The sequence below is a fragment of the Aquila chrysaetos genome, chromosome 1 (assembly GCF_900496995.4).
Source record: "Aquila chrysaetos chrysaetos chromosome 1, bAquChr1.4, whole genome shotgun sequence".
NCBI lineage: Eukaryota > Metazoa > Chordata > Aves > Accipitriformes > Accipitridae > Aquila > Aquila chrysaetos.
In genome coordinates, this window is record NC_044004.1 from 37,610,869 (window position 1) to 37,632,851 (window position 21,983).

Here is a 21,983-nt window from a genome sequence, read left to right on the forward strand (position 1 = left end):
AAATCTGGGGCAGAACACCATAAAAGAACATCAACATTGCTAAAGCATGCATGAAGGATATGGAAGCTTCCCCAACTTCCCTAGCACAGAACTAGTACTACAGGGTACTTTGAGAGATGTGTGGTTAAAATGCTTAAGTTTAAGCATTTTATTCTTTATTAGCTTGCATTTTAACTCTCTTAAGGAATTTTCCACACACAAAGGGGAAAAACAAATCTGGTCTGTTGTGGCCATGATCATAAAAAATTATGCGGTAATGAAGTAAAGCTGCATCCAAGGTTCAAGATTGAGTCAAAAGAACTTCCAGATAAATTTATTTAACAGAAATTTTGATCTGAATATTACTAATGATAAAGCAACTGGATAAACCTGGGCAGGCTGTACTGTTTTACTCGGCTATTATTCTGCTGGTCGTTCTCTACAACACTAGCCATCTTAATGTCTAGCTAACAGTATAAATAACTGTGCAGGGGGGCAGCGCAGATTTCCCTTTCAGGCTCAAAACAATCAAGTACACTGGCTGATTCCTCTGCTCTGCCCTGCCCAGGAATGTCCCTCAGGGCCTGCTGTTCCAGAAGGCTTGCAAAGCAGTTTATTCTAGAGGCTTTTTTGGAAGCTAGAAAGGAGTTTTAAAAGATATCTAACCCATCCTCCCTCTCTGCCTTTGGGTTTACTGGCTTAGGCACACAGTAGCCAGAATTCATTACAATTAGGGGAGACAACAAAGACTTTTAAACAGGAGTCTGGATTAAAATAAGAAATAATCCAACTTGAGCAAGGAAGAGATCTATATGTGATGCTGTGGAGCATTCTGATGCCAATTATTTTGAGTTATTCACACAAAACTGTAAACAAACAGAAAAATGTTCCATATTACAAACCACTGATTAAAGGCCTTGAGGAAATAGATCGGGAAGGGCAACTGAAGAAAAATACTGCAGTGAATTTTGAGAACTATACATTACAGGGCATAAGTAACAACTTTATATTGTATCTCTTGAAAAATACATTATAAAGACTTGAGAAAGAAGTATTATCTTTGAATTAGGCAGGTAAATATGCCAAAAATGATGCATACCTGAAGACACGTAAGATCTAAAGGACTTGTAAATTGAAGCTTATAAGGGACCAATTATTGTTTCTATTGGTGGATACTTTTTATCTGAGCATTATTTTATATTCTGATGTCAAGAAGATTAAAATGGTGAAGTCCTGCTTTCTAATTTTTCAGTACCAGTAAAAATTACTTTTAAGTTAATTAATGAAAAACATCTTTGGACACTTCTCACACATTCATAATGAAAGCAACTTCTTTACTAATATACCGCTGCTTTAAGAAACTGTTATCTTTCAGCTTTTCCATTTTTATCATCCCCATCTAGAGTGCCTGCTGGCAAATCAGCAGCATGTTGGAAATGGGTGAAGAACATGTAGATATACAAGTGTGAATTTCATGAAGTCTGTTGCTCCCACTATGCTATATACTTTCTGGCCAGTAAAACAATGTAAGCACTTAGCTCCAAAACCCCATGTTGTGCATCTCATCCCAGTAGCAATTACAGCAAGAGTCCAGCTGTAAAAACCTGATGGAGTTGCTGTGCAGATTCAAAGAATCAAAAGCGCAATTCATTAGAAGTGCTTCACTTGCTTTCTGAAGCATTTTCAATGCTGGTGTACACAGAGAGAGGGGTGCAAGGTCACCCCTATACTCGCCTTTTCACCGCTCAACAGAGGACAGGCTACCAGAAGTAACCCAGAGACTCAAGAAATACCACAGACAGTATTTTAAACCTTTCCTGAACACACTGTAGGACACCACTGACAAGAAAGAAGGGAGCATGCAACAAAAACCCCTTGTGGTCTTTGGATTTAAGAATGAACAGAACAACAAGCTCCCTTACACCAACTCCTAGCAACAAAATCAAGGGAAAGCTTTACCCTTCTTTGAAGTTTTCTGAATGAACTAAAAGATTCAAACAGCAGCAGCTGGTATTTTGTACTCAGTGATAGCCAAGTCAGCCTTCTGTATATTCAGCTATCATAACATATGTTTTTGTACAAATAAATTATTATATGTTGTTTGAATAGGTGCTGCAGTATTAAACCAAAGCTTTAAAAAATGCACATAAAATCATATTTAAGAGAGTATTTCATGTGGAGTCTCCAGGTTATGGTAATGATGGGATAAGTTTACTGCTGATTACTGCAAAACAGAGTATGTATCAACGCAAAGATGAGTTGGACTGGTGGCAGGATTTACAGTAACTGACTGACTTTTAATTTGCAAGTACCCTGCACTTACAGTATTTCCAAATTGAGGGGACCTTTTTATGACAACAAAGTATCCTGCTACATACACAGAACTGTTCTTTGACACTGTAACTTGCTGCTAACTGTTACGGGATTTATCTTCAAGAGAAGAATAGCAATAAAGAGGCATATTAATTCAGTTTTCTGTACCCATAGCAGGGATACTAGTGTAAACATACAGTATTCCCATGGAGAGAATATTTTTAGTCCTTTTTATAAATGATCAGCAACTTAGCAGACAGAAACATCCTTACATATATTTTTTTTCCTCCTGGCTCACAGAACGTATCTCATACCTATGAGTTCTAACCATTAAAATAATTCTACCAATTACTTTGCTACATTCCAGTATGCATAGTCAAGTATGTAATGCAATGAACTATGCCTGAATGGTCTGTTTACCCCACAGCAAGTTACAAGGAAAACTCTTTCCCCTTAAAGGACTTGTCTCTTTGGAGCACGCAGGCTGGCAAAAAGCCAAGGGAAGCTGGTGCTTAAGCAACCAAGACTGAGCAGTGCCTGTGTGCATTGCAATCTCAGCCAACCGCAGTAAATGTTATTGGAGTTTTTGTGCTGTAAAATTGCTGCTTTCATGCCCACTGCATCTGACAATAGGAATCCTTGGCCCTGCATGAGAGGAAGGCTGATGTGCCTTCTAGTCAGATCTCTGCATCCTTAAAAAGTAGAGTTACTACTCCTGTGTACTCCTAATGGGTTAGTGACAAAGAAATTCATGTCACTGCTACATCAGACACAGAAAGATACTAAATGGAGAAGCCTTTTGTGTATGAGGTAGCAGAGAAATTATGCTTTAGGCATAGTCCTTAAGCTTTTGAAATAATTGATAATATTTAAAAAGATACAGGATGTTAAATTAAAGGTGTCAAATGTTTAGCCTTTTACTTTTCAAAGCAACTTTGAGATAAGCTCTGTTTTCACAATCATCCAATGCATATCTATTTATTTTTTGCTTAGTGACTCAAGCGCAAAATCCTCAGTATTTCTCCTATGGAAGACTGTGACAAGCATCTGCCAGCAGAATTTGTGAGAGTCCTGTTTACTTCCAGCGAGCAGCATATTTAAAGCACTAAAACATCGTCCTCCAACTTACATCCAGCCAGAACAAAATTCAAGTGGAAGCCAAAAGCCAACGAGGAGACAAACCAGATTTTTTATTTTTGTCAAATGCTCTGTTTTTTTGCTACAGGAACTTTTTCAACACTGTAGAATAAAATGTGTTGCAGTAGCATTACAATGAATTGACTCCTGTTTTAACCCCCACTGGCAATTTCCATTTAATCCAACAGCAACCCGGCTTTCCTCAGAAGCACAGAATCAGGCCCTAGCAATCATCAGCATTCAGCAGAACTAAGGAATAAATTAGGTATTTTATGTATTTGCACAGCTCTTTTTCTTCAATGGTAACTAAAGACTCAGTCCCAGCTGAAGGAAGAAACTTTTTCACAATCAATAGGACAGGATAGTGCATGTTATCCTTACCAAATTTATATATTTTGTACCAAGCTGCTAGACATTTGGTGCTCTCCAAAGCAACAGCTCCTTACAATGAGCATGACTACATAACTAATTTTAATTCAGTTAAAACAAACAAAAAATTAAATTACTGACCACGCTTTCACAGCTGGGAAAAAACCTTTTTTTTTTTTTTTTTTTTTTTTAGAAAAACAACCCCCAATGAGAGCAGCCTAAAGACTAAGAAACCAGAAGATAAAAAAATATTTAAAAATGATTAAAAAAAAAAAAATATCGATTTTATCAAAACCTCACAACCTTCAACTCATTCTATATTTCTGGAAGAACTTTTGCATCCTCAAAGCTATCAAGGCTCGGTGAGCATTATAGCTGATAAGAAGTGCTTGTAAAAGTGTAAGTTCAGTCTGTTGCCACGGAGGGATGAACAAATGGAAGCATGTGTAAGATCTTCAATGCTCTCTTCCTAAATAAGGCTTTTAAAAAAAGATTTTGTATTGTGGTACAGAGTTAAAAACATTAGACCTTTTCCCTGAAGTAAAAAAAATGAAAAATCATAAATAACAGAGTTTAATGTGATGATGTGAGACACTTGTGCCTGATCCTGACCTCACACAAGTTATTTGCTGGGCGCTTGCACACCGTTTGTACCTCTGGAAGTCAGCCGAAGTAGGAATTAACTGGGTAAAGTCCTCAGCTTTGTAGTTTATAATGACAATAAACTCTCTATGTGAAAATAAACTGTATAATTTCCTTCTCTTTTTACCTTCTGTATTACAAATTAACTTCTAGCATAAATTTGTTAGAGCCTACTTTTCTCCACAAGAGCAGCACATCCTCATTCCTAATTGTGACTTCAGGAATCTTCTGTTAACAAACTGCGACAGAATTTAAATTCAAGCTCCTTATCTTGCAATTAGGAATGTCTGTTCTATAATCAAGCTAGTCAAAGGAAACAATGTGTGTGCAAGCACTGGGAAGCAGGGAATGGATGCATTTTTGACTCCCATGTTCATCTATACTGCTAGGTACATGTTTGTTCAGTTTAAGCGATCTGACATTTGGATGCAGCTTTCTTCCTTCAGTAAAACTATATTCTGCTTTTATATTTCACTGTATTTCAGAATCAATTTATCCTCACAGATTTTCTTAACTTGCATGATTTTTTTGTAATATGATTTTTGGTGGGGAAGGGAGGAGGGGAGGAAGTGTCTCTATATCAGATCATATCCACAGTACGATACACAGTTGGCAGGTTGTCCCATCTGGCATGCGTTCGAGTATAAGACGGATAATTTGTCGCTCTGAATCCTCTGATTTGTGAAGAGGCCGAAATCATCTTTGGAAAGATATTTTGCAGCTAATGATACAGGAGGTGTGGGAGAGACTGTTCTTTGAAGGCTACAATCTGAGGACAAATAATTGGTCTTGGCTCTTCCATTAAGTAACAGAGATCAAAAACTACAAAAGTCTTTAAGAAAAAACATGACTTAAAACAATCAGATATGAGAACTAATTGCCCACCACTTTGCAAAATTTGATTTTGGACGGGTAAGGGTGAGATTGGGTAACTGTAATTTGCTCTTGGCAAACAGACTGAATGCTTAATTAAACTGAACAAATGTATATTTTTGTACATTAAGGGAACAATGTTGACAGAAGTTTGGCTTAAAAACCAAAGAAAGAGGATAAAAAGACAGATTCATGAAATTGAAATCAAATATCAAAAAGGGATCAAAAATAAATCGGCTAGTAATCAAGACCATTTTTAAGTTTTTAAAGCAACTACATTTGCCCCAAGAATGTGGAACAGATACATTTGTTGATTTGTACCTAAAGGATATTGGCCTTCCTGCATTGTCTGATTTTTGTCTGTAAGAGATTAAGTGCTTCTATAGCTACTGAGGAAGCCTGCAAGCACTGCTACACAGTGGTTGAAATGTAAGTCTCCAGCCTCAGAAAAAAGTTAGCATGTATTTTTATAGCATGAACTTATTCCATATTTACAGAAAGCTTGTCAAAGACCTCTATTCAGCATCACAGGCATTCTGAATTTATGGCTATCAAATATTTTTGCCTATGAAATATTTACGTAAGTATGCACATGCCCAGAAGACGTTGGCAGTTTCCATTGAGAACAGACAACCTTATTTTGTAATTTTGCAGGATATAAAACGGTCCAGCAAGTGGGAAAGGAAAGTGGCTGTTTTGCAAATGATTTATTGTGGAAGGTATGGACAATTTCAGAGTGAAGTCTGGGCTACAGGACAAACTGCTGTTTTCTGTTACATTTAAACAGACAATGCATTGCAACACGCATGCTGCTAATGAAACACACTTACCATAGTTTAGTATGATAATCTCTGTTATAAACTACAAACTCACGTACACCTGATTTGAAATGCACACAGGTATTACTACAAAAGCTCCAGGAGGTTACCTCAGTCCACCTTCTTCTAAGTGAATGTAGGTTTGTTATCAGCAGTATGACTGACGTTTTTATTTATTTTAATTTTACATTACAAAGTGACAGAGCTTCTGTCACTTCCCTTGGGATAGAATTAGATACCTTAATACAGTTCACTGTTAGATAGTTTTTCCTGATAATGTGCCTCATCTTTCTTTTCCTTATTTCATCCTATTGCTTTTAATTGTATCTCTACATGGTATACAACATGCTCCATTCCATCTTGGGTTATTGGCTTCCCTTTGTCACCTTTTAATTAGTGCTTAAGCTATGTACTGATTCAAAGTTTTATTCTCTTACCTATTCCTGTATATTAATACCTCTAACTTCCTAATTGTTTTCATACAAATATATCTGAACAGTAGAATATATAGCAATAATTCTAGAAGTAATAAGAGAATCTGACAGGAACTTTGAAAAAGCAAGAGGCCCAAATTCAAAACTTATATTCCATTGATGCTATGTCTATGATTCCCTCTTTGCTGATGTATTTGTATAACCATCTCAAACTGTACTTGTTAGTCAGACCATATTGCAGATTTATGTCTGATTAAAATTCTCCATCACCGCTTCTCCTCAGATTTTTCCTGAATATTCTGCATCAGACCAGCTTACATTTTCCAGTTCTAATTGCACTTTATTAGTTTCTGGCCATACAAGTAATGATCTTCCCTTGTCTTTTTCTATTAACATTTTGTCCCCAGTTGGCACGCAGAACTCTCACTATTTAGTATCATTAGGAAATTTTATTAGTGCCATTTTTACTCCTTCATCCATATAACTAATGATGATGTTAAATAAAACCAAGATTATAGCACATCCTCATGACGTTCTTCAACACAACTCCTCCTAGTTTGATCTATTATTCTTAATTTATTATCACAGAGTATTTCAAACCAAACAGGTCTGAAATTCATTTCTCAAGCAGCATGTTTTAGGACCAGTGTCAGACCTGAAGACCAATTGTATGTACTGATACAACAATGACAAAACTTAATTTGTCATGAATTATGAGATAAGAGATAAAAAAAATCTCACTAGACAATGTGTAAGATGACAATGAAAATAAGGCATGTGGATACCCACAGAGTTTCCAAGGAATTCAGATGGCCTGCCAGTTCTCAGAATGATGGAGATAAAAAGCAAATTTACACTTCACCAAAAAAAAAAAAAGCCCAAACAGCTTTTAAGCATTTGATCTCACACCATCACGTTTGTGTTTCCTTCTCCCCTAGCACTCCCCCCGCCTCATTTTGTTCCCCAATAATCAGGACTAAACTGCTGTTGATTACATGGCAGGCGACAGACAGCCTGGCTGCTAAGTTCTAGTTCAGTAGCACATGCAGTTTCCCTTGTGGAATCACTATGGCAAAGCAGGGATGGAATAGGGGCTGGGAAGTATTTTGTAGGCACTGAAGCAGGACTGCCAAAAAGTTACATGAGGTACTTCCAAGATGTTGGCTAGGACTGACTTAATTTGCTGTGGGTCTTTTCAATATTCCCAGGTTATTTCCTACCTTCTCACAAGCCAGTGAGGTATGAAGGAGGAAATGACACTGTCCTCTTCCTACCCTCACAGGAGCAAGAGCAAGAGCCGCAAAGGAGGAAAAGATGCCTTCAAGTCACTTGCCTCTTCCACTAACTTTTAAGACAAATCCCTGCGTGTACTTCTATTCACACTTCAATTTCACTTGCTTCTGGTGGGAAGGAAAAGGCAGAAGTAAGGAGAAGAGGAAATGGCAGATTGCTTCGTTATGGTGGTTATACATTAATTGAGATATCCATGCAGAAAAATAAAACATGATAGTTGGAGGGAAAAATCTTAAGTGTATAAAAAACCCAAACAAACCCCTAACAAAATTCACACCTATGCTTTGCACATGTTGCATCTAGTCATTACTGCTGCCAGGCTTGAGCATTTGGCCTGTATTCTCTTGGGTGCTTGTACAAAAGCAGAAGGTTCTGACTTTGGCTTCTTGACATTGTGGTGTGATAAAACAGTAATCATTTTTGTATGACAGATACTTTTGTCTAACCTCTCCCATCAAATTCTAATGAGTCACCATGAACTTAAGTCCTCAGATTACATTTATAGAAGAATTATGCCACAGAACATTTGGTGTCTGTAGAGTGAGATGTCCTAAAATGAGACCTCTGAATATGAAGAGTTCTTGTATGTTATCATTCAACCAGCCTTATTAGATTATTTTTTCTCTTTCACAAATTGACATTCAGAGTTGTGCTCTAGATTTCCAAATTTTTTCTCCTTGCAGGAAAGCTTAGCCATTTTGAACTGAAAAGCCCATCAATCTGCAACTCTCATGTGGCTGGAGCAAAAACTTGTTTATTGTTCAAGGATCTGCCAGGTGATGCACAAGGACAATTGAAAAACATTTTATATTATATTGAAATTTTTTTCAGATCGTTCCATCAGAGGAACTATCATCACAACCTGTTATTAAGAAACATGAGAACCTTGTACAACTTAAATGTTCAAATACATGGTAAAAATGCTGCTGTGAAATACATCTTTCTCTATTTTGCATTTGATGTTTCTGCCGTAATATTACCAATTTAGGGGGTAAAAATCCTCAAATCTGAATTTCTAATTCAGACTCTCCATCTCCATTGTCAGTAGTAAGCATTAACATTTAACTATATCTTTTCTTCATAGTCTCTGCTTAACCTAAGAATGTAGCATTGTATTTCTCATTTTAATACATCTGTGTTGAAAGATAAGCTACTACTAATTTCAATAAATTCCCCTCCAAATTCTGACTAATCTATAATTTTTGGTGGAAAAAGGTTAAGAAGCTTATCAAGATACTTAAATACAGACTTTACATGACTTCTATTGTTCGTAAGCAGACTTTATTACATAAAGAAACCCTCTCCACCTCAGTCACATTCAAGAAACCTCTCCTCCCAGCTCCTAGTCCACTCTCCCTCTGCTTAAACAACCATTCCTCTTCCCTGCAGACATATTTGGATGCCCCTGTTTCTTATAAACCAGTTTGTTGTTCTTTCTAAAAACAATAAAACTAGTAAATTGTTCTGAAATCAGTAGACAAATAGGCTGACTGCTGGAGCAGAGTCAGTATACTGAGCTGCACCGTGGCGGAGAGGAACAAGTAGAATAAATTGGAGGTGCTATGTAAAGGAACACTGTTATGACTGATGGTCCTAAAATTTATCTCCTCCTGAATTTTACAACACACTGCTTTTAGAGAAATGAAATGATTCCTAGCATACTGTCCATAACAGTCCTCACTTGATCTGAATTTTTAAAGCTACCAGCAATACCTCCATGAAGACCTTTTCTTCTCATGTGGTAAGCTTTTGATAACTGATTTTAGCACTTCTCACTTCTCTTTTAGCTAATTCCTCAAATGAAAAGCTAATTCCCATTGGTTAACAAAACAAACTAATCAAACGCAAAGTCTTAGATTAATATAATTCTAAATACCTAATCAGATCCTTTAAATTTTGAGGGAGTTGATCAAATAAACTACATTGATCAAATGAACTCAGCCTAAAGGAAAACAAACAGATCTTTGCATAGACTAAAGAGAGGGTAATTTATAATGCTATTCACGTAAAGTCAATATAACTGAAAACAGTTCAATAATATAATTGTTTTCGGTCAGTACCTTTTATATCTTAAATGCTTCAAAAGTGATCCCCACCCCTGCCAATATAAATGTTGGACAAAGTTATCCAGAATATGGCACTGGAGTTATTTCGTACTCATTAACATTAGATAGCAAGGAAAGCTTAATTCATCCAGATGCAAAAAAAAAAAGACAACTGGCAAAACCCCCCCTTCCTTCTGTGAAAGTGCTACACATGCTGTAGTACTTACTATTTTAGCTAAAGAAAATACAATACTCAAATAAGACTTTACCAAACGCCACAATTAAACGATATTTACTTTCTAGGGTAGATTTGGGGAGATCCACGTGGTGGTAAAAAGGCTACACAACAATGCAAATCATTGAGTAGAAGAAAGTTGTAGCCAACTTAGAAATTATTAGCTCAATTATTAAATTCTGCACTTGCCTGTTTTACAAAGAACACATTTTTTCCCCATCAATAGGCCAACAGGATAAGATATGAGAAACCAACCATAAGCAAATCAACTAGATATTCCAAGCAGTATTCCTGTACGTGCTGGATGAAAGCATCCTTTCTTCAAGTAATGCAAACCCTGATCCTGCAGCTGACTGCAGGGACGGAAGCTCACTACCAGAAAACCTATGGTCTTCTCCTCATCCAGCAGAGAAACAAACAAACCCTACTTAAATTATGGCAATTGCAAATATAGTATCCGTGGTTAGCAAGTTGAAGCACTTCTAAAAACAAGTCTAATCTTGCGGAGAGAGAAAGATCATTAGATGTATTATATGACTGCCAGCACTACTGGATTATGAGTGTATATATATCATTGATTTAATCCTTTGACAGCAGGAAGCAGAAACTGCAAGCACTTCTATTGCACAAATACACTGAAGGGGCGAATCTCAGACATCTGCAGATAGAGGAGACAGGGGAGCACAGTGGGAAGAGGGAGGGGAGGGGAGAATGAACACATACTTACAGAGTATATTGGGTTTCCCTTCTGCTTAGGTAAAGTCTTACCAAGAACAACTTTCTCAACGTACACCACAGTGTTAACTTCTGTCCTGCTTGTTATCAAACACACCCTTATTTGCCCTACTAAAAGGCCAAGATTTGACTTGCCATGAGACCAGCTGAAATTATTTTGCATAGTCTGGGGTGAAAGGGGTTAAGGAACATTCCTCAAGGTTGGCAAACTCAGACTGGCAAGCAACTGTTGAAAATTTCAAAAGCAGCAAAATGCTAAAATCTAGAGGAATGATAAACACTAGCTTCCTAAGAGGCTAGGAGGTGTAAGGGGTTCATCCCAACTATTCAATATTTTTAGCAGTTTTCTCTTGCTTTTGCATTTTTCATTTGTAGAGGAAGGGCTGGTGGATACAGTAATCTAAATGTATTGACTTACTGAACTAAACTAGACTACCTTTTGGATAAGCATACATTTTCTAACAGATTTCATATCCCTAGACATAAAGGAAAGGAGACATCTTCATAACACACCCGGATTATGACAATGTATTACCATATTTTTTTGAGTTCTTTACAGATTAAATATTGAGCAAGTTGAACATGCAAAAATAAAGCTATCATGGTTAATTTTAAAGATCTTAATCCAAGCCCCTAACACGGCCAAAAAAAAAAAAAAAAAGCTGTCAAATTCACATACACAACTGCTCTTAACAGATTGGCCTTTTAGACAGAACACCAAAGTTGCACTCAAAACTAGGAAGAGAAGCTCAAAGCTAATGTTTTTGCACTGCAGAATAATTCTGCCCAACCAACTGATGTGCAATCTGTAGGAAAATATTTCTCCAAACCCCCTCTAGTGGTTCATCTGTAGGAGAGTTCTTCACAATCAAAAGAAATGGTTCTTATAAAATTAAGAGGCTTGTTCCAAGCTTTGCTGATCTACTCGTGAAAGGCTGTGAATTAACAAATTATTATTCCAGTCTACCTACCCCAAGAAATCTGTTTGATCATACAACAAAAATGGAACCCTGCAGCTATTCTCTCACTGCACAGCTCTTTTCCTCTAGATCTCTTTCCTCAATCTAGAGTGCCCTACCAGTAACGTACAAACCCTATTCTCTTGCCGAAGGGAAACTTAAAGGAACGGCTGGAACCGGCTGAACTTGATGAGGTAGTAAAAGATAACTTTTACATTATTCTGAAGCTAAACATCATGACAGTTTAACCAGCTTCAGCCTACCCTTTAAAAAGTACAACTAAAGGCTAGTCGATTGCTCCAAATTATATTACATAATAAATCATGAATGGCTATTGCTTCATGTAAGTATTGCATTATAAAATAACTTAAATGAGCTTCTATATATTAAAAGTTACTTTCTACTCTTGCTTATCCTACAGTAAAGTAGAAACAGCATTTGCGACATTTAAGGGAGAATCAGTTTAAAATACAAAGTCATTTTGATATTTTTAATTTTTATTAGGCAATTTTGTAAGAGGATGGAAAAGAAAAAGGTATTCAAACTATGGACAAAGTGTCCTCTTCTTACCATGACCTGGGACAGACACTGAAATAGTACCGGTCTGTACTAGATATGAGCTGGCAGTATAGTCCTCATCTGTATCAGAGTCCTGAACTGGCTGGCTGGCATTATTACTTAATAACCACCTCTGGTTGTCATGGAGATTGGGTGATGGAGGAGGGGAGTGTAAATGTTCAGTAACTGATGGACTAGATGAGGAGGATGGCATGGGAGGACCTATGAAAAAAAATAAAAAAAAATTTAAAATATGGGTCAAGATATCACATGAACAACAAACCATTTATTTTTTGCATCACTGAAAGGTGAATAGTCTACTTCCAACAATAAAAAAAGATGGACAAAGAAAGTATGACAATTCCCTGTAATAAACTGGTTTAAGCACTTCAGAAAACATAACACAATGCCACAACTTGCTATTTCAATGGACAGTGTCTATCACTACCTGGAATTCCAATGTCTCTGCAACACAGAATGACAGAGAAACAGGTGCCAACTGAAATGAAATATTTGTTGTAAAACCATTTGAAAAATACAGTGTTTTTCTATTTTTTCAAGCCTTTAAGCAGAACAGAAGTACTGAAATACAAGGCTGCTTCTTTCAGTGGGACACTCCTGTCTAAAATCTACTTATGGAACAAAATAATACAGATAAGCAAAGAAACAGGAACAGTTTTCCAAGCTCACACATACAGGGAAACTCACAGCCCTAAAAACTTCTACCATATTAGTTATTCTGACAGGAATTTAAGTTTTTAGCAGTGTTTCTCAGACACATATACTTTTTAAAACCTACTAAAATGTTTCACCTGTCAAACTTGAGTTCATCTGCACAAGTTGTTTTAAAACATGTATACGCAATGACTACATCCCATTTCTACATCTTGAAAGTATCATAAAGGCATCATGGAGGAAGACAGATTTAAATAAAGCTTTAGGATAACATAACAATGCATTTAGTTCTTCAATGAAACAATAATTAAACCCAGTAAGCAGCAGAGAAAGAGTTACCTATTTTACCCAGTGAATATATTGGTTCTTTACAGTATTTTGTCAGCACAGATCTAACTCTGAGAGAGTAAGACTGCTGGACTACTTTTCAATAAAGTATTATGTTGCCTGTAGGTAGGGAATTATACCAGAAAATGAAGTAGCTTTATTCCATACTTTATGTTAAAAAAATTAGATTAACCTGCATGGATACCATTCATAACTATAAATCTACATTTAAATTAAAGGAGAAGAGGGGGTTTTTTCCATCATATAATGACTTGTTTTTGTGGTACTCAGTAGTACAGTTATGCTGGAGAGGTGCAGCACCTCTCAGTGTTATATTTGAGTTTAATACAATAAATCATATTGGCACCAATAGCTTGAATTACCTTCCCTCCATCTCCCTTGTACACTGCTAGAATCACGCTGATTTTTTTTTTTTTTTTTTTTGCTTTCATATTTAGTTTATCCCATCACACAGTATCTTAAAGATCTCTAAAACAAGTTGCTAAGTCCTATCCAACTGGTTTCCCTGCAAAGAAACCAGTGACAGCCTCATCACAAATCGTTTGCTTAATTCTTTCACATGTCATTTACCTCTTCTTGTAGTGAACAGCACAATATATATTATTACCAATTTAGGACTAGGGTTTGGTTCTGGAAGGTAAGTGAGCACTTACTATTACTCAAGTAACTCTTGTGTGAAACCTAAGGTTTATAGCCAAGGAAATAACAAGGATGGTGGAATGACATTTTACAGGGCTCAACTTGTGAATTTGGAAGGAGAGTGTGGGCACATTTTCAAGTTCAAAATAAAGTGTCACCTGATTTTTTTGCTGCACCTTGATTTTTTACATTGCTTGCTTTGGTAACCTGGATTCGTGGTTATTTCTTGATGGAGTATTTAATGCATTATTTATAATGTACCCAAACGAATTTAGATAGCCATTATATTTCATTTTTTGAGTAATCCAAATAATAGTTATAAATAATAGTGGTTTTTTTCCAAATACAGATTAGCTTTACAATTTTTATTTTTTTTAGCTTAGAACAAATCTCCTTTACTTGGTTTGGACTTCTCTGACTAGAGAGGAGAGCTATAGTAATATGTTCCAGATGTATACTGTCTGAAGCAAATCAGCATCTCAGTAATACCTACAGAGCTTACGCACAACACTGTTCTCAATATGCTTCCTCTCTCCTTCTCAATTTACACTCATTAAATTTCACACACAACAGAGCCTTGATTACGCAAACCGTAATCATACAAAATATTCTGTTGCCTGAAAAAGTGTCATGGCCAAGGTCCCTTAATTATTTTGTAAATTCCCTCATTTATCCAAATTTATTAATTGTCTTAGTGCTATGTGGCTAGTTGACACTGCACTGCACTGATGAGTAGCCATCCGGAAAGAGCATCACTTGGGTGCTCCACCTCACTGAGTTTCTCAGTTCAGAAAACACTGTGTGTCAGGCGTGGGGTGGAAGTGTGGGGCTATTAGCAAAGCTCCCACTACTACACTCAGTGGGGATAGATCTCTGCTACTGCAAAAAGTCAGGTGGTTAGGGCTGTAACACCACCAGGAAATTATGCAACTTTGGTGATTTGATTTTTATAAATAAACCTAATCCTGGCAGGCAGGTCCTTCTTGTCACAAAGTTACATGGTCTGCAGAGAAGAGCGAGCTGGTTATAGTATGAGCCAATTCTTCACAAGAACCCTAGGCCAACCAGCTGGGATGCGTATTTCTGTACAACTTCATCGAGCCCTGGCAGATTTCTGCAGTGAGTTCCTCTTTGATTCCAAAGTGAAAAGACAGATAGCTATCTCTACTGCCATTTATAGAATAAGCTACATGTTAAGAAAAATATACTTAACAAACTAGAAAGAGGGATCGTAAATGATGCGCACATTCCTCTCCAATTTTTTTTACATGGCATGAAAGGCATTTAAAAATATTTGGTAATATCTCTTATTGAAGCCTTAACAAACACATTTATAAATTGCAAAAATCATTAAGTATGACAAAAGCCAATTATATTGATTATAACACTTTTTGCATACAACTTGGAGGCACATAATGATGCAAAGCATATTTCATACTAAGGAAAACCACAAAAATACAAATATTGATTTTTTTCCCCCGTTCTGCTTCTTTTGGTATAGACTTAGCATAAATCTCTGTTCTTCTGCTTTGACTTTCTTGCCCATACTTTAAAAAATCAAATGTTCTTGTTTTTACGACGTGACTTTGATATAACATAGTAAGGTATTTTTCATGAGAAAGTATACTGGCCTTAAGAGTACTTAAATCTTATCTTTTAGGTTAGTTATGAGGATAAACACACTTTAATTTGTTGGCATTTTCATAATCAAAAATACATAACTTTCAATTATCTTTACGTATGTCCAAAAAAATTATCTCACACAAAAATGCAAAAAAGATTTGCAGCAAATACGGGCAAACTCCAGCAGGAACGGACTCAATATAGCAATATGTGAAGATGTAAATAAATTTGCTAAGGAAATAATACGAGTCCCCAAAGAAAGTAAAACCAAAAGAAAATTGGTTGCAAGAAGAACATTAACAAAGAAATACACCTGAGCTAATAATGGATACCTTAAATACCTATTTACAAAAAAATTATGTTAAAAAAAATTGTACTGTTCTGTGCAAAGATCAGCACTGATCTAAAAGACCGTATAAAATAAAAATTGGAAGCAGAGCTGATGTCACATATGGAAAAGCTGAAAGGGACAAGTATGATAAGTGCAACCCATAAAAAGACAGCAAATAAACAATGGGGAAGACTGCCATCAATGGACTGGTAGTAATGGGAGGCACAGGGATGTGTGGAACTTTCTACATTAGAGTATATTAAGGCTTACGTAAGTCTAAGGCTGAGCCTCTGGCAATCGCTGCCGCCTAACACCATGGGACTGAGAGCAGAGAAGCAAGGGGGAGCTACCGCAGAGCATGGGAAGGGCCAGGGCCAGCGCAGGGCAGAGCTGTGCCTGCAACCCCAGAGCCTCAGGGACACTTCTACCTGGCCACAATCCACAGCTTACAGTCGTGTACAGGTTGCCTACACCCCTTCCCTTAAAAAAAAAAAAAAAAAAAAAAAAAAAAAAAAAAAAAAAAAAAGCCATCAGCAGCACTTAAGCTTATTTATATCGTATTCTGAGGAACGAATCCAACAACTGCCCAGCTTTCGTCTCTTATCTGTCATCACATACTAGAGAACCACTTTGGTTCAACACCAATGGGTGCGTAGATGAATTACATACTCCATCTTCACTAGATGTATTTTAGAGCAAATAGTATCGGACACTTTTTGGAACATGGCATTTAAGAGAAAAGTAGGATGGAAGAGAAGCAGTAGTAATGATCTCCTGCTGTTGCAGGGTGGGCAGGCTGGAATAGATGACCCAGAAAGTTTCAGCAGAGCCCTAAAATACATGCACTTATGAAAACTTCCCAACAGATTCAAACTCTTTGAACAGAGACATTTTGGTGGCAATATGATACCAACAAGAAAGGAAAAACATCGTTTATTTTCTTCTGTAATTATAAATCTACACATTCTTAAGATCATGTTTTAGTTCAGGAAAGTCTTTGTTGCTTCATGAATTTCTTTAATGCTGAACTTTTGTTCACATATCTAGATTAGTTCTCAAACCCCGGCATTATCAATTCACTTTACATAAGATGTATTGCGAGTTACATACTTTTCAAAACTAATTTCACTATAAAAATTTGAAGGGCCATTATTTTCATCTCAATCAGGATGCATAAATCCTATACCTAACTCTTACATACAACTTCTGATAGCTGCTTAAGGCAATATGAGAGTAGACATCTCTGTTTAGACTGTTTAGCTAGGGCAGAACAGTGCATTTTTCCTTTCACAGTCTTGGCAGCCTTTGTCACTAAGACTGAAGAAGAAAATTCCTCTATCTGCATCATAAAGCAGAGGGGGAGAGTCTTATTTTGAAGTTAGTATTAAAGAGCACTTACTGACTTCAATGTCAGTAAGAAAATGGTATTAAATTACAAATTACAAGGTAGGTATCTCCTTTCTTTACTTAAATTAATGGTTTTTTTTGCTGGTGACTTCATGAAATGAAGATTTCATGTTATTTTAAATGGCACTATTATGTCATATAAACCCCCAAACATACCACATACTGTGGAAAAATGTTATACATATAATGGCTCACTAACAGTAGCTATACATGTCCATTTTGTACTTTGCTCCTCACAACAGGAAAAGACAGGTTGCGGTTTTTTTTTTTTTTTTTTTTTTTTTAATAAAACTGTTAATGGGATCTTTTAAAACAGGGATGAGACAGGCAGTGGTTTGTGAAGGTCAGAAATAACGTGTCTTCTGGCTAAATTAATTAGAAACCAAAACCCTTTCAAACAGGCAGAAGGACACTTATAGCCCTTCTGAATCAAGCTGGGATGAATCTTTGCAATCTGTTCTAGGACTTCCCAGTGTGCTGAAAGCTGTAACACACTCTTGTTAAATAGGGCACCTATACCCTCCTAACAAGTTTACTGATTGCATCCCTAAGTTTCAATTTCCAATGTATGACACGTAGATTGACCCAAAAAGACCCCCTAACCCCCCCCCCCCCCCCATATGTACACCCCTAAGCAACCGGATTTTGGACCTCTTCATCTCTGCATGTAACACAGTAAGTTAGTAATAAGTGAGTTTTAATTGTAAACTCATTTTTTATTATGGACTCCCTGTATGCTCTCCAACCTGTATGACTTGGCATTGGCATTTATCTCCCTGCTGGATACTGCAGCCTTCTGCAGCCAACCTGCAGTGACAGTTATCTCTTAATTAAAACTCTACATGCAAATAGATCTATTGAAAAGTGTTGTGGCATAGCGCACAAAGAACGATTATTTATAACCAACACAGTTCTTTTTATCTACTTATACCAGAGTCGACCATTGTAGCTACTGTGAAGATCTCCCCAAGGAAATACATGCATAGACGGTCTTTCAAATATATACACATGCACACATACACATACATAAATAAGACTGTATAAATCCATCACAGCGAAAAACACTCCAGTGCGAAGAACTACGTGCCAAGCATTCTTTTAAAAATAAATGCTTTCAAATGCATAAGAATGATGCTTGCAATCTACCGGGGGTTTTCCATTTAATTGGTTTTGTTTTGCTTTGTTTGTACACATAACGGACAATGACCCTTCTACCCCCGAATTGGGAAGTGTATTTTCCAAGTTTCAAATCCCTCTGAGTGCCGATGAACTGTGATTACATCTCAGATGCAAATCTTAAATACAAATGACAACTACCTTTCCTAGATTTCCTTGAAACATTATTACTTCTAAACAAAACAGGTGCATTATCTTGACATGTATTTTAACTCACAAAGTTGCAACTGCTTCTGTAGACTGCAAAAGCTGAAAATTTACAAGACTATAATCAAAGGACATTGATTTGAAAACAAAAGTAATCCATTAGAAAGCAAGAGAAATGCTGGTCTGAAATACTGTAATTTGTTGGTTTGGTTTTTTTGTGTGTGGTTTTTTGGTTTTTTTTCTTCTTGGAAGTGTAGTATAATAACCACACTCTGTAATACAATGCTTGTAATTGTCTTCTGAAAAAGAGAAAGATATCTTAAGAAAAATGGTTATGCATTAGAACTGACACTCATTTCTGAAGCAAACACTTTGTGTTTTGAGGCATTTTGGTGGTTTCAGAAATTTAACAGCTGCTGCTCAGCAGATTGCTAAATGAAAAGGAGTGCCCTGTTCTTACAGGGGTCAGACTGCATGATCACAATGGCTCCTTCTTCAATCCTGAGTTCAGGCAGTGCTCATCTTCGCTTTAAATGGGAGTTTTGTCTGTAAAGAAATTGCAGAATCTGAGCCTTAACTGACAGATTATCCTAACTGAAGTGCATTGCTCTCACTACCTTTTTTTATTTTTTATTATTATTATTTTCAAAAGGAATTACCTCATAACAAAAGAGCCAGGTGCAGAGCAAAGGTCCACTCAGCTAGGCAGAAAGTTCATGAGCTGAACTAAAAACTCAAACATCTCTAGCATCCACGTTTTATTTTTAGGAGCTATTCTGCTCAACGCAGCTGAACCTTCCACTTTATTTCCCCCAATATTAATTAAAAGTGGGCACGCAAAATGTTGGTAGGTGAACAGAGAGCTATTTCCAGAAGAGTAAAAATCCTCATTCCACTCAGAAAATAATTTTAGAGTGACAGGTCTCCGTATTTTTAGAAAAAGATGCCTAATTCTTTTTTTCGGGGGGAAAGTGGGGTTTTTTGGACAGAAGCAAGCAGATGAAATCAACACCAGATTGCAAAATGTTTCGATTAACTCATATCTCCACTTGAGACGTAGAAGTTCTCACACGAAAATGTCACCTCTCCATTTACAGCATCTGCTGGGATTCAAGCTCCTCTGCCTTGTGATGAGAGCCTCATCCAGCTCAGCCACAGATTCAGCTGTACAAGTTGCACGCTCACAGTTTTGGCCAAGCCACTACCACTTGCCACCAACTCGCAAGCCCTGGCAGCAAGCACGCGGCAGCTGGAACATCATGGCGCTGGGACTGTGCAGGCAGGGCAGCTCCTGGGGTCCCCACCTGGACCCTGCATGGCTCGGTCACAGACCTGGCCCCTTCCTACCACAGCCACCGAGCTGTGCCTGCTCAAACCCGGCCAAGTTACAGAGGTGCACGGTCTCTCTACACGCAGGCACATATGCACAGCTGCGTACCGATGCAACGCAAAAGGCACCCGTTTGTGGCTAATGACTTCTGCCTCAGTCACAGCCCTGCACTGCTGTGCCCATCTGCCTGGGCTTACTGCTTCACTGACCACTACACAGGGGTGGGAGGGAGCAGGAGAGGTCTCTTGAGCAGAGGAGATGTGCAGCCAGTCGTTCTCTCTACTCCCTATTCACCAATTCACGTGCAAAACAAACAGCTAAGCATCACACAGTGCTGTAGACAGAACCCAGCCCTTCTCAAAAACCTGCCAGGATTTTCACATTGAAAAACCCCAAACTACAAACTCACTACAGACACAAGCAAAAACCAGGAAAAAACCCACCAGTGGTGTTTTTTTTGTTTTGTTGTTTTTTTTTTTTTTTTTCCAGAAATGGAACTAAGCATCAAAAAAGCAGCTAGTGGCATATACTATAATTGGTGTAAGGAGCATAGCCACTCTCAGTCTCTGTGTGTCTTATATTCACTCAGTGATGAGGCTTAAGAGTTTACCAAGTTTCCACTCTCAATACTGGCCTTTGTAAAAGACTGTATATTTTTTTCTGGATGCTGATATTCTTTCAGATGGCAATTCATAAAGAGTAATTGCCTAAAAAAGTAACCTTTGAAGAAATGCTTCTTTATTCTTCCTATCCATGACTTTTTATTATTAGAGGTGAAATGGATTGAGCCATGTCACATCTGGTTTATCATTCTTCCAGTGTGACTCTGTGGTAGCCTACCTACTTTGTATTTTCAATGCTGCTTTGGGCTAAATTGGGGGGGGGGGGGGGGGGGGGGGGGGGGGGGCGGGCGGAAAAAGTCTTTTTGGAATAGGACAGGAAATGCATCTTGAAGAGCACAAGAGAACTTGGGGTTTTTTTTTTTTTTTTGGAAGTGAGTGGGGGAGAGGCTTGTTAAAGAGAAAATAAATCCTCTGAGAATGACTCACAAATCATTCAGTTTTCAGAATCAGGTAGTTTCCCACCCTCACTCCTCCCACCTCAGTAAGAAGTCATCTAAAGAGGAATCAGAATAAATACTAACTAACTAAATTTGGTTTTCTTAATTCTACCGGGCCCTACATGAGAAAAGCAGTCAAAGCAATGGTAGGGATGCCAGTTTTGCCTACTTTTGCTAGCAGTGTAGCCACTGCCTTGCAGTCTGTTATAAAGGGAACCACATCTTTGAAGCAAAGCATCCAGAGAAGCTCTTAATGACATTGGATTACCTATGCTTGCACACCACAGAATATGACTTGTTTCCTTAGAAGGGAACATGGCAATTTAAAGAGATTTTGATAGAACCTAACAAAGGGCAACAAACTGCTGAAAAAGTGTTCTATAAACCTCATCTATAAAAATTGTATCTTAGTTCTCAATATTCAAACTAGTCACTCTTTTAGTGTGGTTATTTATATCTGTTAGCTGCATTTTTTTGACTATTTGCTATTTCAAAAGATCAGGGCTGGAGCATAGCAAAGGAGGAGGAAGATGAGGATGGATGCAATGACTGTTGTCATCTTCACCAGCTCCTGACGGAAAGCTGCCCCAGGGACTGGCACACGCCTCGACCTGAGCTCCGTGCGCCTCCCAGCGTGGCCCTGCAAGGACCAGCATGCTGTCGGACAGCCACCAGAATGAGCAGCGCTACCGCCAGAGCCTTCCATATGAAATAAAGCATCGTGCCCTGCTACACCCTACATTTTCCCAATGAAATAAACCAATAAAATTTCCCATAAAACTAAAGAACCATGTGATGCTTACAAAAGCCTAAGTTTAGCAACGAGAAAGGAGAAAGCAGTCCTGCTAACAAAACAT

At 37.5% G+C, this 21,983-nt stretch overlaps 1 protein-coding gene across 9 annotated transcripts in view; it reads right to left on the reverse strand.

Moving 5' to 3' along the window:
• Positions 1-21,983, reverse strand: part of TENM3 (teneurin transmembrane protein 3) — a 642,124-nt gene that overhangs the window by 171,362 nt on the left and 448,779 nt on the right. For 4 of the 9 annotated variants that reach the window (XM_030043752.2, XM_030043924.2, XM_029996301.1 and 1 more), the window contains one exon: positions 12,403-12,612. The exons of the other annotated variants lie outside the window; for them this stretch is intronic. In XM_030043752.2, the coding sequence (XP_029899612.1) occupies positions 12,403-12,612 (210 nt within the window). The remainder of the gene's footprint in view (positions 1-12,402; positions 12,613-21,983) is intronic. 9 annotated transcript variants of the gene reach the window in all.